This window comes from Dasypus novemcinctus, chromosome 25 (assembly GCF_030445035.2).
Source record: "Dasypus novemcinctus isolate mDasNov1 chromosome 25, mDasNov1.1.hap2, whole genome shotgun sequence".
NCBI classification, from domain to species: domain Eukaryota; kingdom Metazoa; phylum Chordata; class Mammalia; order Cingulata; family Dasypodidae; genus Dasypus; species Dasypus novemcinctus.
In genome coordinates this window covers 5,418,324-5,432,608 of record NC_080697.1, presented here as the reverse complement: position 1 = coordinate 5,432,608, position 14,285 = coordinate 5,418,324, and the positions used below count along the sequence as shown (strand labels likewise).

At 44.9% G+C, this 14,285-nt stretch overlaps 1 protein-coding gene across 1 annotated transcript in view; it reads left to right on the top strand.

Moving 5' to 3' along the window:
• Positions 1-14,285, top strand: part of NBAS (NBAS subunit of NRZ tethering complex) — a 347,044-nt gene that overhangs the window by 279,897 nt on the left and 52,862 nt on the right. The window contains exons 45-47 of the mRNA XM_058288021.1: positions 2,463-2,681; positions 9,171-9,373; positions 11,487-11,576. Of these exons, the coding sequence (XP_058144004.1) occupies positions 2,463-2,681; positions 9,171-9,373; positions 11,487-11,576 (512 nt within the window). The remainder of the gene's footprint in view (positions 1-2,462; positions 2,682-9,170; positions 9,374-11,486; positions 11,577-14,285) is intronic.

Here is a 14,285-nt window from a genome sequence, read left to right as displayed (position 1 = left end):
CGGTGGAAATTCAAATTCATCTGGCCCTTCCAAAACGGGCAGATTAGCACTGGACTTGGGACGCACTTTCTCTGTGCCCTTTGCACGGTGATTGTTTGGTTTGGTCCCTGGGACGGCACTCCTCGGTTTCTGCATTAAGCAAATTCTAGCTTCCTTAGCCATGCACTTCCTTAACCAAGGTGGGTTTTGGCTCACAGCGTTTTCCCAAGCATCAATGTAGGGGAATTGGTCCGGATGCCCTGGATTTCCAGTCACTGCCTCGTGGACTTTACGGATGATCCGGGGATCCAAAGTGCCCTCCTGGGGCCAGCCCATGCCGAAAGTTGGCCATTCTAACTCACAAAGCATCCTAAGCTTTCCTGGCTGAAACCTTATGCCGTACATCTCTCCCTGGAATGCACGGGGGAAGTTTTCTAGCATACATCCTAACGGGGTTTTACTGTGTGTGTTTCCCATTTCCACCCTGTGCCGGCGGTGTACAACAGTCACTCAAGCCTTTCGCTTCGTCCGTCTCCGGCCGCGTCCCTCGCGGGAACTTTCAGGCGCCTCTTAACCTTAGCGGATCGGTATAAGCCCCCGATATGGAAGAGGGTCCCTTTGCAGGGACCCCCCAGACCGCCCTTGATCGTATGAGGTCGCCACGGAACCGCGGATCGGGACTCCGCACTCGCGCCGCAGAAGCAATTTTCCGCGTCTCACTCAGTCGCCACAAGCACACGCACACAACCACCCCCCTTTCCTTTCCTCGGACCTGAAGAGGAGACGGCTTCCTCCTGTATTCTCAGGAGTACTAGGGCCTCCTCTATGAGAGTTGATCAGACTCCCTCCTAATTTCAGAATTAGGCCTTCCCTGCACTATGCCCCCGGGGGTCTTACCAATCCGACGTGTGGAGCTCCTTGCTTCGTTCTCAGGGTCTCTCAAACCTCCCGGTGTCCCCGGCTCCTCCGGAAGGGCTCCAGCGAAAACCACAACCTCTTTCTGGACTCAAATGGGGTGTCCAGGGGCACCCAGGGCTGGGCTTCGCCCGGGCCCTCCCGGCCTCCCCGGAGACGTCCGGTAGGGGCAAACAACTGTTGCCGCCTCTGACCTTCTCAGCGCCCTCCTGGCTGGCTCGCCAGAAATGTAGTGGAGAAATTCGGATAGGCGCGGTTTCGAAGGCCAGGACACGAGAGAATACTGAGAAGGAAGTTGGTTTATTTCGACCGGCCGGGCTCGGCGGACTCTTGTCCTAACAAAAACCGAGCCCCGAACAGCCTTTTCCAGACCCTTTTATACAGAGGATATAGGATTAGGAAGACTAACAGTGATGGTAAACAGACCTTTGGTTAGGTTCTTCAGATCTTAGTATCAGATAGGTTATTTCCTCCAGGTGAGTTACATATTCTCCACATCCAAGCCAGTTTGGATTAGCATAGCTCCACATTGTCTGGAGGCAGCCCTGAATACACATTCAGTCTCACATCCCTTCTGAACATTCAAAGACTGTAGGGCCTTTATTACTTATTTGGCCATCTTGGAGACTAGGTACTCTTGGAAATAATTTTGATTTTAATGCACAGGCTATATCAAGACCACACAGTATTTGTCCTTTTGTGTCTGGTTTATTTCTCTCAATGTAATGACTCAGAGGGTTTCCATGTTGTCACATGTATCTGAACTTCATTCCTTTAATGGCCAATTAATATTCCCTTGTATATTTATACCACACTTTGTTTATCCATTTATTTGTTGATGAACACTTGGGCTGTTTCTACCTTCTGATTTTTCTTTAACCCGTTGTTTGTTTTAAGTGTGTGTTAATTTTGCATATTTGTGGATTTCCCATTTTTCTGTCTGAATTGATTTCTACCTTCATTCCATAATGGTGGGAGAAGATATATTGTAAGATTTCACTCTTTTAAGATTTAATAAGGCTTGTTTGTAACCTAACTTATGGTGTCTCCTGGAGAATGACTGATGTGCACTAGAGAAGGATGTGTTTTATGCTCTTGTTGGTTGAAGTATTCTTTTTATATATGTCTGTTAGGTCTAGTTGATTTTTAGTACTATTCAAGTCTATTTCTTTATTAATCTCCCTAGGTGTTCTATCCATTATCGAAAGTGATGTATTCAAGTCTTCTATTATTAGAATAAAACCATCAAATCTGTCAACATTTGCTTCATATATTTTGGAGCTCTGCTGCTACATACATGTATTTTTATTACTGCTATGTCTTATTGAATTGATCTGTTTATCAGTATGTAGTGTCCTTTGTCCATTCTTAGCAGTTTTTGACTTAACATCTATTTTATCTGATATTAATAGCAGATACTTTGTTTTATTTTCTTCACAGAAGAAAGACTAGTGTAACAAAAGTCCTATTCATTGTTTGCAGTTGTATATATTAAAATTTACTTTTGATATATATGCCATACATAATAATGGTTTATCTCACTATTGCTTAATACCTTTGTTTTAAAGCTATCTGTGGAAGCACGCAAAGAGATGACTAGAAAGGCTATTAAGACAGTCAAACATTTTATTGAGAAGCCAAGGAAAAGAAATTCAGAAGACGACTTTGAAGCAGCAAGTGGTTCTCAGCTTACCTATGCAGATACATTGAGCCATCTGGAAAAATCGCTTGCTCACCTGGAAACCCTCAGCCATAGCTTCATTGTTTCTCTGAAGAATAGTGAGCAGGTAATGAAATGAAAAGAAAACTTCTGTATGCTTACTCATTCAGATCTAACAGATAGTTTATATTTTAATTTATCCTTGAAAGCTAAATTCCAGCAGTTTTCATGAAGTTCTCAATCTTGCAGATAGCCTTGAAAAGGGTCCTAAAGCCGTTTTCCTAAACGACTTCATTATCCTTTGATAATGTAAAATCTTTACAGAAAGGTTTTAGGCCATTTAACATAATTGATGCCTGGGGAGGAGGGGAAGGGGCGGGAGATTGCAGTTGCAGAAGATGCTGCTGGTGAGGCACCTGGGTCACGGGGGAAGGAGTGGTTTCTAAAGGGAGAGGACAAAGACGGTGGTTTCTAAGCTCTGCTTCTAGTGTTTTGCTCTCCAACTGAATGTGATTTTGCCCCCTAATTTAAGGAAAATTCTGAAATAGCCTTCCATGCTTACCTCAACACTTTTTAAAATATGTGTGCTCTATATCCTGCCCTGTGTTGTGTGTTTCCAGTATATCTTTAATATTGACATTAATTTTCTGCCAGTAAACTTTTCCTCATTGCTGTGGTGATGTTAACTCCTCTTCATGGCTGTATCAATTTGCTAATTGTGGTGGTTAGACTATTGTGACAACTTGGCCAGGTAATTGTGCCCAATTGTTTGGTCAAGTAAGCACTGGGCAAACTATAATACAAGGTCATTTATGGACTTTAACCACCATTGACTTTACTGCAGTGGTAAATCATAGAAAGCTGGTTATAATTACATCAATCAGGGAGATTGCCATCAGCAATGACTGACTCTTAACTCAATCAGTTGAATGCCTTAAAAGGGGAAGTGATTCCAGCATTGAGAGAGAACTTCCCAGCTCATCTCTGGACAGCCGACATCTCCCAGAATTCATCAAGAACCTTCATTGGACTTTAATAGGAGCCCCTGGATGCAGCCTGCCTGAGGAACCTGGACTTGTGCATCCCCACAGCTGCATGAGAGACTTTTATAGAATTGCATACTATTGACAGATACATCTTGTTGATTCTGTTTCCCTAGAGAACCCTAATACAGTATTATTTATGAATTCCAAAAATAGATACTTGATTATGTTTGTAAACTGGTCCGTATCTGGATGTGATTAAGTATGATTTGGGCTTTGATTGGGCCGTGTCAGTAGGACATTGAGTCCCCACCACCTTGATGGGCAGGGACTCACAGAGAAAAGACATGGCAAAGAAGAGAGTTGGAGTTTTTTGAGGTGAACACAAGGGAGAAGAACAGAGGAGTATAGATGGCACCTTACACACAGCAGAAGCCCCAGGGAGAGGGACAGAGCCATTTGCCTGATAGTCTACAGCTGGCCTTTTGGAGAGAGCACAGCAGCTGAGTCTGGAGAGAAACGGAGCCCCAGGAAGAGAGGGACCCAAGAAGCCCAAACTCATGGCAGACATTGGCAGCTATCTTGCCCCAACATGTGGCAATAGACTTTGGTGAGGGAAGCAGCTTATGCTTTATGGTCTAGAATCTGTAAACTTCTACCCCCAAATAAATACCCTTTATAAAAGCCAACAGATTTCTGGTATTTTGCATCAGCATCCCTTTGGCTGACTAGTACAGAATTTGGTACCAGGAATGGGATAGTACTTTTGCAATTACCAAAATGCTGAAATGATTTTATAAATGGGTAAGTGTGGTATTTTTTGGAGGAATTGTGAGATGCTTGATAGAAAAGCTGAGATTGCTTTGAAGAGACTGACAATAGTAATATGGACTCTAAAGAGACTTTTTATCAGGCAGTAGATGTAAATTATGAAACTATTATTGGAAACTGGAGGAAAGACCATCTGTGTTTTAAACTTGCAGAGAACTTAGCAAGATTAACTTCTGGTGTTTTCTGGAAGGCAGAATTTGAAAATGGTGAGCCTGGGCATTTAGCTGAAGAACTTCCCAAAGTAAAGCCAGAGAAAGTGGCTTGACTTCTCCTTGCAGCTTATAGAAAAATGCTAGATGAGAGAGAAGCTGAAGGCTGAACTGTTGGGGACAAAGAAAACAGAAAATGCTTCTGGAAATTCCAAGCCTCTGGAAATCAAGCTCCCAGACGTTATTGCCCCATTTGAGGACTTAACTAAACTTGGAACTTATATATCAGGATTGAAGATGCAGTTATCTCAGAAAGACTTGTGGAAAGTCTTCCTGTCTGATGGCTTGGGCACCTGCTTCTTGAATGTTAAACCCACAAGCTTTTTGAGAGAGTTGTATAAACAAAACCATTGGCAGCTTGGACTGAAAGGAACATGGAAAGGAGAGATTGGAGGAGAAACAGATTTAAGAGGGAAGAACCATGGATGCTGAGATCTGGAATTAAGACATCTCCTTGGGCCAAGAGAGGAACCCCATCCGTGTGTACAGAGAAGGGTGAGTTTGCCTGGGCAGTTGAGAGGGTGGATGTCATGCCCAATGTTCAGGGAGAGTTTTGCTGCCCCAAGGTACAAAGAGGGTGGAGCACATTCCTCAAGGATTAGGGTGGTTAAGGTCAGCCCCCATGGGTCTGAGAGGGGTGCTCCTGTTCCCCATGGATTAGAGAAGCCCAGGTGGTCAACTTGTTCTGAGAGGGGTGAGCCTACATGCCGAAGATTAGGGAGGATGTTGTCTTTACTTCACTCTATTCGGGGGGTTGAGACTCTAACCCAAACATTGGGTAAAGTGTGGCAGTCACTCCAAAACTCTTGGAGGGTGAGGTCTAGAGCTTGGTCGACACCCAGATGCTTGATGAGGGTCGATCCAAGTAAATGCTGTTGGTTAAGCATGTGGAAAGGGTAGGTCCCCATGAAGCCCCAAGAAGAAACCCTCATCTTAAGAATGACTCTCAGATTTTGACATCTTTTGAAGTATGCCCTGCAGGTTTACTGAACTGCAGAGGACCCATGACTCATGTTTCCCTCTCAGTTTGTCTTTACGATAATGTTTATCCTTTGTCTGTTTGTGTACTGAAAGCAGATAAATTGTTTTGTAAGTTTCAGAGGTCTACAGCCATATGTGCCTTTGCCCCAAGACAAACTGTGTTTTCTTTAAACCGATTATGATATGGTTTTGTACTTAGCATTGCTGCTGAAATAAAGTTTTAAAAAAATTGTAAGGTCTTTTTGGAATTCAGAGGGTGGAGTCAGCAGCTTGGTATTTTTTATGAATTCCAAAAATAGATACTAGATTATAAACGGGTCTGTACCTGAGCGTGATTAAATTATGATTAGGGCTTTGATTGGGCCACGTCAGGAGGATGTTCTCTGCATGACAGAGAAGAGAGTTGGAGGTTTTTGAGCTGGAGCCCAGGAAGTGAGCACACAGAATAAGAACACAGAGGAATAGAGACTGCTCCTTAGATAGGGCAGAAGTCCCAGGGAGAGAGAGACAGCCGTTTGCCTAACAGTCTACAGCTGGCCTTGAGAGAGCACTGCAGCTAAGCCCGGAGAGGAATGGAGCCCTTGGAGGAGAGGAAGCCAGGAAGCCTGATCTCTTGGCAGACGTCTGCAGCCATCTTGCCCCAACATGTGGCAATAGACTTTGGTGAGGAAAGTAACTTATACTTTATGGCCTGGTAACTGTAAGTTTCTACCCAAATAAATACCGTTTATAAAAGCCAACAGATCTCTGGTATTTTGCATCAGCACCCCTTAGACTAAAACACCATGATGACATTGAGGGGCCCCTGCCAGGGTCAGCTTTGAAGACCGATGTGCTACGACTGTATGAGGGAACCTGTAGCTCCCTCTGTAGCATTGGGTGCCTTTGTGGAGTATTGTAACGGTCTTAGGTTCTTTAAATATCCTTTTCCCTAATTAAAAAGTTGACAAATCAGTAAATTAATGGTTTTCATATAGGTGAAAACAGTGCTTAGATTGTTAAATCATACTCCCTTTACTCTTAATGCTATGGTGAGTGAACCTGTAGGTAGGTGGCCACTACCCACCTCTCCATTTTCATAAACCTTACACATCGTATTTTTGATTTGTAGAAAAACATTCCTGATTAGAAACGTCAGATAATGGACAAATAGAAGATTGCAGAATTTGTATGAGGATCAGAAATGCAAAGCCTTTGTTGAAAGCACAGTGGGAAGAATTCAGAAATTTAATAGCAGTTTTATTCCATCTGTATTTTTCAGTGCCTATTAGCCTATCTAATGAGTGACAATAAATAATGGCATGAGCAATATAGATGTCGTTCCAGGAAACAAATTGGCTTTACCAATCTTGATTTTTATCTTGCTTATATTTACAGTGCTACAATCCATAATTACAAGGCCTCAAGTAAAAATATTTATACTGAGGATAAAAGTTTCTAAATATTTTTCTTATTCTTTCTATCAACAGTATACTATATTACTATATTCAGACCCAGAGCATTGGCATCACTCTCCTTGTAACCAGTAATGTCTGTCTTTTTTTTGTCTATCTGGTTGCATTGTTTTTTTTTTTTTTTTTTTTTGCGTGTTGCTTTGCTGCACAGGGGCCTGCGTCTTTCTGCACAGGTCTGGTATGCCTTTTTTTCTTTTTTCTTTTTTTTACCGAGAGGTCCCAGAGATTGAATCTGGGTTCTCCGTATGGTAAATGGGAGCTCAGCTGCTTGAGCCACAGCTGCTTCCTCAGCAATATCTGTCAATGGCTCGGAAAATGGACGTGAGGTCAAGTGGTCATCAACCAAAACATCTTAGTTTCAACTAGGCTGTGAATTAAAGGTACCACATCTGGCTACTTGTAAGTGCCTTTTAGCCAGACCATGGATGATCCATAATACAGGACTCTTTTGGCCTAAACTGGACATTATTTGATTTTATGAAGGTGCCTATCATAGCAATAACTGGAAATAGCCTTTAGTCTCATACGTTTGTCCCTTTTAAGTTCAGATCTTGAATTTAGCCTCCATATTCTAATTATGTACTCAATAAAAAACAAGGTAAATACCTTTCACCCATGGAGCCTTGTCTCCCTCCTTTGTTAGACGGGATACCAGTGCTTGGCCTGCCTACATCACAGTGATTTTTTTTTTAAGTAGAAGATTTCAGAATGAGAGAATAAAATGAGAGCACGTATGTCCAGCTCCCAGCTTCAGCAGTCATCCAGAGGTGTCCAGTCTCGTTTCATCCATGCCCACACCCACCCTCTTTTATTGTTGTGGATTATTATTTTTTTTTTTTTTTTAAAGATTTATTTTTATTTCTTTAATTCCCCTCCCCTCCCCCGGTTGTCTGTTTTCTGTGTCTTTTTGCTGTGTCTTGTTTCTTGTTTCTTTGTCCGCTTCTGTTGTCGTCAGCGGCACTGGAAGTGTGGGCGGCGCCATTCCTGGGCAGGCTGCTCCCTCCTTCGCGCTGGGCGGCTCTCCTTATGGGCGCACTCCTTGCGCGTGGGGCTCCCCTACGCGGGGGACACCCCTGCGTGGTGCGGCACTCCTTGCGCGCATCAGCACTGCGCATGGCCAGCTCCACATCGGTCAAGGAGGCCCGGGGCTTGAACCGCGGGCCTCCCATGTGGTAGACGGACGCCCTAACCACTGGGCCAAAGTCCGTTTCCCTGTTGTGGATTATTTTAATGCAAATCTCAGTTATCTTTTCATTTTATCCATAAGTGTGTCCATATATATCTGTAAGAGGTAAGTATTTTTAAACATAACCCCTACAACATTTTCACAATAAAAAATTAAAAGTAATTTTTTAATATCATCAAATATCCAATTAAGGTTCAGATTTTCACATAGTTATTTTGAAAGACAAAACAGTATAATCAGAATTACTTGGGAAACTATAAAGAGCCTGGCAAGTAAAATTATCAGGTATGCAGAAAAGTAGTGTCCTATTAAATTACTTGTTGCAACATTTAGTTTTTACAGATATCATCGAAGAGTAATGGGAAGCATGGTGTGGTGGTGGGAGGGACGTGCTTGTGCATTCTAACCCAGCTCCATTTACTGCTAGCCGTGTGGCTTTGAGCTAGTTCCTTAACACCTTTGATCTTCACTTTCCCTATTGACAAAAGTTGGCTAATTAAAACTACCTGTGGGCTTGTTTTAAGGACTCAGTTCCATGGTGTATGTACACCTGGGCTCATGCAGGTGCTACCCCGTGGATGAGTCTGCTGGGTGGTGGAAGCGCAGTGGTGGTGGCAGTAGTGGTAGAAACACGTGTGTTCATTGAGCTTCGCCTGGCGTGGGGGGATTAGGGCATGCCTGACTTTCCTGTGGCCTCACTGAATGTTCACAGCATGCTGTGCTTACGAGAGCCTGTTGTCCTCATCTTATGACATCGACATTAGAGGCACAAAGCCCAGCAGCTCTAAGGGGCACTACAGGGGCTTGCGCTCAATTCTGGGTGGGTCTGACACCGAAGCATGTGGTCGTGGCCACGTGTTCTTGAGCGTGGTAGTGATGTAGTCTGGGGTCTTCTCAACGTGTTTCCTGTGCACATGTAGACATGTTTAATTCCTGCTTGTTACTTGGGTGTTGACTGCCATGTCTTTTTAGGAAATACTGCGGAAGTACAGCACCCTCTATGATCAGTCCCGATCTGAGAAAGGGAAAGTCCGGGATCAAGCGGTGGCCATGTGCCTGGATGGCCAGCCTCTGGGGATGATCCGGCAGCTCCTGGACGTGGCCGTGGGCCCCCTGGACCTCTCGCCCAGGGAGGTGGTGCGGGATGCAGTCATGAAAATAATCTCTGCACTGAGGTGAGCTGGGAAGGAGTCCGAAGGGTGTTTTGCCAGTAATTGTGCCTGTGTCATGGTTGTTGTAAAAGTAAAATAAGACCACAGACACAAACGCCTGTCGAACTGTGAGTTTCCTCACAAAAGTGAGAGATCCTCAACAGAATTGTGAGTCTTGTGTTTAAAGTGTCTTGAGAGTGGAGAACCATGCGAGCGCTCTGTTGGTGGCCCAGCAAGCTTGCTCGCTTCTTGATAGAAATCATTCTTGATAGAAGGAAAAGGCCACAGTGGCCCGTGGAATGGCGGGTAGCCAAGTCTCAGACTTCTGTGCGGTTATTTTTAGGTCTTGCATTTTGTGATTCCCCTTCTTTGTGGCAGTGGGCAGTGGTTCCCAGAAGGTTCTTTGGAGGCTCACGGGGCAAGGTCAGTCGTACAGGGAAGAGGCTAGCTGCCTGTCACAAGTCTTTGGACACGATTCACCTGCAGTAAATGACATAAAGCCTGTAAGTGAGAAATTCCAGCTTTATGTCGACTCGCTGGTATCTTTGTAGGAACGCATCCAAGAGGATTAGAAAAGAGGGGAAAGTTTAGCGAGGAAAATAATGAGCATAAAGTACTTTCTGTGAATAATGCAATTAGGCTAAAAGATTAGTTGCATTTAATTTATTCTCTTTTTAAGCATTCTTTGTCATTCTGTATTGCTCTTGGGGAACTTTTTGATTAAATGCATGTCAGTTTTCTGCAAATGAGCTGAAATTAAATGAGCCTTCATCAGTTTTTAACTAAAATCCTAGCTTCATACAGTTTTCACCTTCATGCTCTGAGGTGCATGAATTTTATATAAAATTTTATGTAATTTTATATGTAGAAAGAGCCAAAATATCGTATAATTTTTCAAAAGAACAAATACCAAATTAATAAAGCTTTGTTCCATTCCTAGCTTGTGTTGATTTTGTTGTTGGTTTAAGAACGACTCTCCTTTTTCATACTATGACAGATTTTTTTTTGGCCAAATTTTGTATCTTTTAGATTAAGCTCACACAAAAAGAAGAAACATTCTGAAAAATTAGTGCTTTGATGAAATTGTTTTATTTCCTAAAAATTGCACATTTTCTTTAATAATTAAGATAAAACATGATGCAGTATTTTTACTCTTAGTAAATTCTGACACAAGTTATACTTCTCTCTCCTTCTCTGTGCAATGTTCTATTACTAAAGGTTTAGTTCTGAGCTAATAAATGGGATGCTGGGCACATGGAATCCACTCAGTAAATGTGAATTAAATCATTCAGCAGTGGGTGGGGGGAGCTCAAGGAATCCAACAATGTCTTTAAAAGGAGAAGAAACTGCTATTGACAGTGCTCATAACATCAACTTTTAGGAAGGAAGTAAAAGTTAGTAGGCACAAATGACAGAGGTGTGAAAGTAACTGAATCCAGCAGTTGAAGTCAGGAGTTGACTTAATCATACAACTTAAATTATTTGGAAAACTCATCTAAAATGTATTTTTCCTCTGTTGCATTTTATAATTCACCAGAGCTCCAGACACACCCATTTGTGAAATGGACACAGTATTAGTAGTTGTCTCATAGGGCCTTTGGGATTCTTAAATGGTAGAAATGTATGTGCTAGCCATGCCTGTTTATGTGTGTTAGTGGGTATCAAGTTTTGCTCAAGTTGCTGAGCGCCTGCTTCCCATGTACAAAGTCCTGGGTTCAATCCCCAGTCCCACGTAAAAACAAACCAAATAAAACAGAAAACACTATGTTTGGGTAGCAGTGCCTATTACCTGGTATGCACCAGTGATATGTTTCAAAACAGAAAGCCCAAATGGAAAAGTTAGATCATTATTACAGTGCTCAAAGTAGCTCATATATTCGGTGTTCAATGAATGTTTTTGAATGACAGAATATAAGTAGGTGAGAAAACATGTACATACTAGACTGTGAAATCCTTGAGGGCAAAGTTTCATTTCCACGTTAGCACATGGTACAGGGTTTGGTACATCTGAGGACGGCATATGCCACAAAGTGCTGCAAGCGAGTAGTAAACTCTGCAGAGTCCAGCTGGGTTGCTCTGAGCAAGAATTCCAAGTTTATCTCCAAAGCTGAATGAGTTCTTTCTCTCTCCCTTGCAGTGGGGGCAGTGCTGACCTTGGTGGACCCCGGGACGCCCTCCAGGTCCTGGAAGGGGTTGTTGGCGCCATCCATGCCAGCCTGGCCAAGGGGTAAGGATTTCACGACTCTCCGCAGTTTCTTAGAACTGCCGTCTGTGTCTTGCTTATGCAACTTTGAGATGAAGCAGTGCTGTTGGGGCTTTCAGGGAGAGCTGAGGGCTGGCCTGGCCCTGCTCTGGCCGCGTGCCTCCCTCCAGCCCGGGGCGCTCCCAGCCTGCTGATCAATCACCACATCTCTCACCTCCTTCCCAGGGAGGCTCAGGAGGGGAGGGGTCACGGTTCAGAGGGGCTGCCTGTCAGCTCGCGTGGAAATCCCTATGGTGTGCACACAACTGCCTTTTTTGTTTGTTTTTAAGATTTATTTATTTCTTTCCCCTTCCCACCCCCGCACACGACTGCCTTTTAAACCCTCTTGTGAAGTAGGTCCGCCGCACCTGAGACTTTCCGTGGTCTTGACGGGTGTGGAGGCCGCTGAGGTCGTTTTGCAGAAGAACCTCGCATCTGGCTCGGGCAGCGGCAGGGAAGAGGGCGGCAGCGAGCGCAGGGTGTGCTTCCTCAGCGTCCACCCAGCGCTGGTGCCCGTGGTCCCCCGTCAGCCACAGGGCCTCTCTCTAGTGCGCTTTCTTTTATTGGAAAGTATGGTAAAATAATAGGAAATATTTGAGAAACCACTCCATAGAACCATTTAATAATATTTTTTATTTGCATGTTTCCTTCCACTTTTTGTTCAGGAACAGATATATTTTTATAATTTCAGTCAAAATGTATAAACACTTTTATATTCTACTTATTATTGTACCACTAGCGATGGATCTTTGCAGCTTTAATGATGATTATTTTAATGTTGCTGTTTCTTCAGATGAGGGCATGAGGGCCCAGAGAGGGGCTTGGCCTGCCAGGGGCCCCAGGCCCGGGAAACCGCACCAGGACCCCACCCTGCCTCTCAGAGTAGCTCTCACCGCGCAGGCGTGGAAGCCCTGAGGGTGGACTTCCAGGTGCGCGTGGAAGTTGAGGGGAGCCCAGGTGGTGAGCCTGGAGGGTCATTGTAAGCCTCCTCCTCTGCAGTTTCCCAACAACTCTGTTTTGGGTCTTTAGGTAGGACAGTAGCTATGGCAGGGACTGATTAGCCTTTTAGCCCAAAGAGATTCCATTATTCCTTGGGATCACTCTGTGTGCCATGCTCTGTGCCAAGTTGCAAGGAGTTGGATGAAGAATAACCCCAACCACAAACTGCTTGCACTGCACTGGAGCAAGCTTGCCCATAGCTGTGGCAATTTTTTTTTAAGATTTATTTATTTCTCCTCCCCCTCACCCCACCCCCATTTCCCCCATTGTCAGCTCTCTGTGTCCATTCGCTGTGTGTTCTTCTGTGTCTGTTGTATTCTCATTAGGTGGCTCTGGGACCTGGTCCCAGGACCTTCTGGAGTAGGAGAGAGGCGATTACTCTCTTGTGCCACCTCAGCTCCCTGTTCTGCTACATCTTCTTATTTTCTCTCCTCTGTGTCTCTTGTTGCATCATCTTGCTGTGCCAGCTCTCTGTGTCGGCTGGCACTCCTGTGCGGGGCAGCTTTTCCCATGCAGGAGCTCTCCTGTGCGGGGCTGCATTCCGCATGGGCAGCTTGCCTTCCCCAGTGGGCCCTGGGCATTGAACCCTGGACCTCCAATATGGTAGACAGGAGCCCAATTGGTTGAGCCACGTCCGTTTCCTGGCCGTGGCAATTTTAATGTGTAGTTGCACGTGCTCTGCAGAGAGCATGGAGGGAGAGCGATGCGTTCTGCCTGGGCAGTGGTGAGGATGCACACGAGGTGAGCTGGCCGGGGCCTGAGGGAAGAGGAGGTGGGCCGTGTTCCAGGCGAGTGAGGATGCTGGAGGTGCTGCCGGGGAAGCGCAGCCGCTGCCCTTCGGAGCCCGCACCCAGCTGCTGCTGTTCCCAGCGCGGCCTGCCAGGCGGCTCGCAGCTGGTACGGGCGCTTCCTTCCAGAGGGGCTGACTTGGGGTCCCGCCCGCACGTGACGGAAGGACCCAGCAGGACTGTTGAAGCCCTTGCAAAGGTGGCCTCTCAAGAGGGCAGAGGGCAGCGTTTCTCTGAGGGAATTTCCAGGCATCTACACGGAAGACTCCAGCTTGGGGCTCTGGCATGCAGACTACTTTTTAAGCTTCGGTTTCAAAAAGGAAGACATTATGGAATGGAGAAACAGAACACGACCTTACTTTCTATTCCAGAGAGAAATGCTTTTTAAATTTTTAACCAAAAAAAAGAAAGAAAACTTAGGGGAACTTTTTTTATGCTTAAGAAAAAAACAATAAAGACCAAATCATGTTCTTTATTTCTGGCAAGTGTTTTTTGAATCTACATGTAAACCTGATAATGAGTGGGATCTGCTAACCAAGTTCCCTTCCCAAGAGTGTGCCTGGCGGGTCCCACAGGGCAGCCAGCTTCTCTTCTCCAGGTGTGGCAGTGGGCTCTTGAGAGTGACTGGGCATTCAGGCCCTTTTTAGGTAAGCCGCCCAGGTAGCTCAGTACCTGAACTGTCGGGACCATCTCGACCTCATGCCCCCTCTTTCTGTCGTGCTCAGCTCCTGCCCCTCCACGTGTGCTGAGCTGGGAAGGAAGGAGCCTCACCCTGCCCCTCCACGTGTGCTGAGCTGGCAGGAGCCTCAGCCATCACGCACACACGTTTGCCTGCTCTTGGGTTATGCCTACACCATTCTCCTGGCAGAGGGATTGCATAGTAAAGTAAGAATTTAGCTGTGTGTAT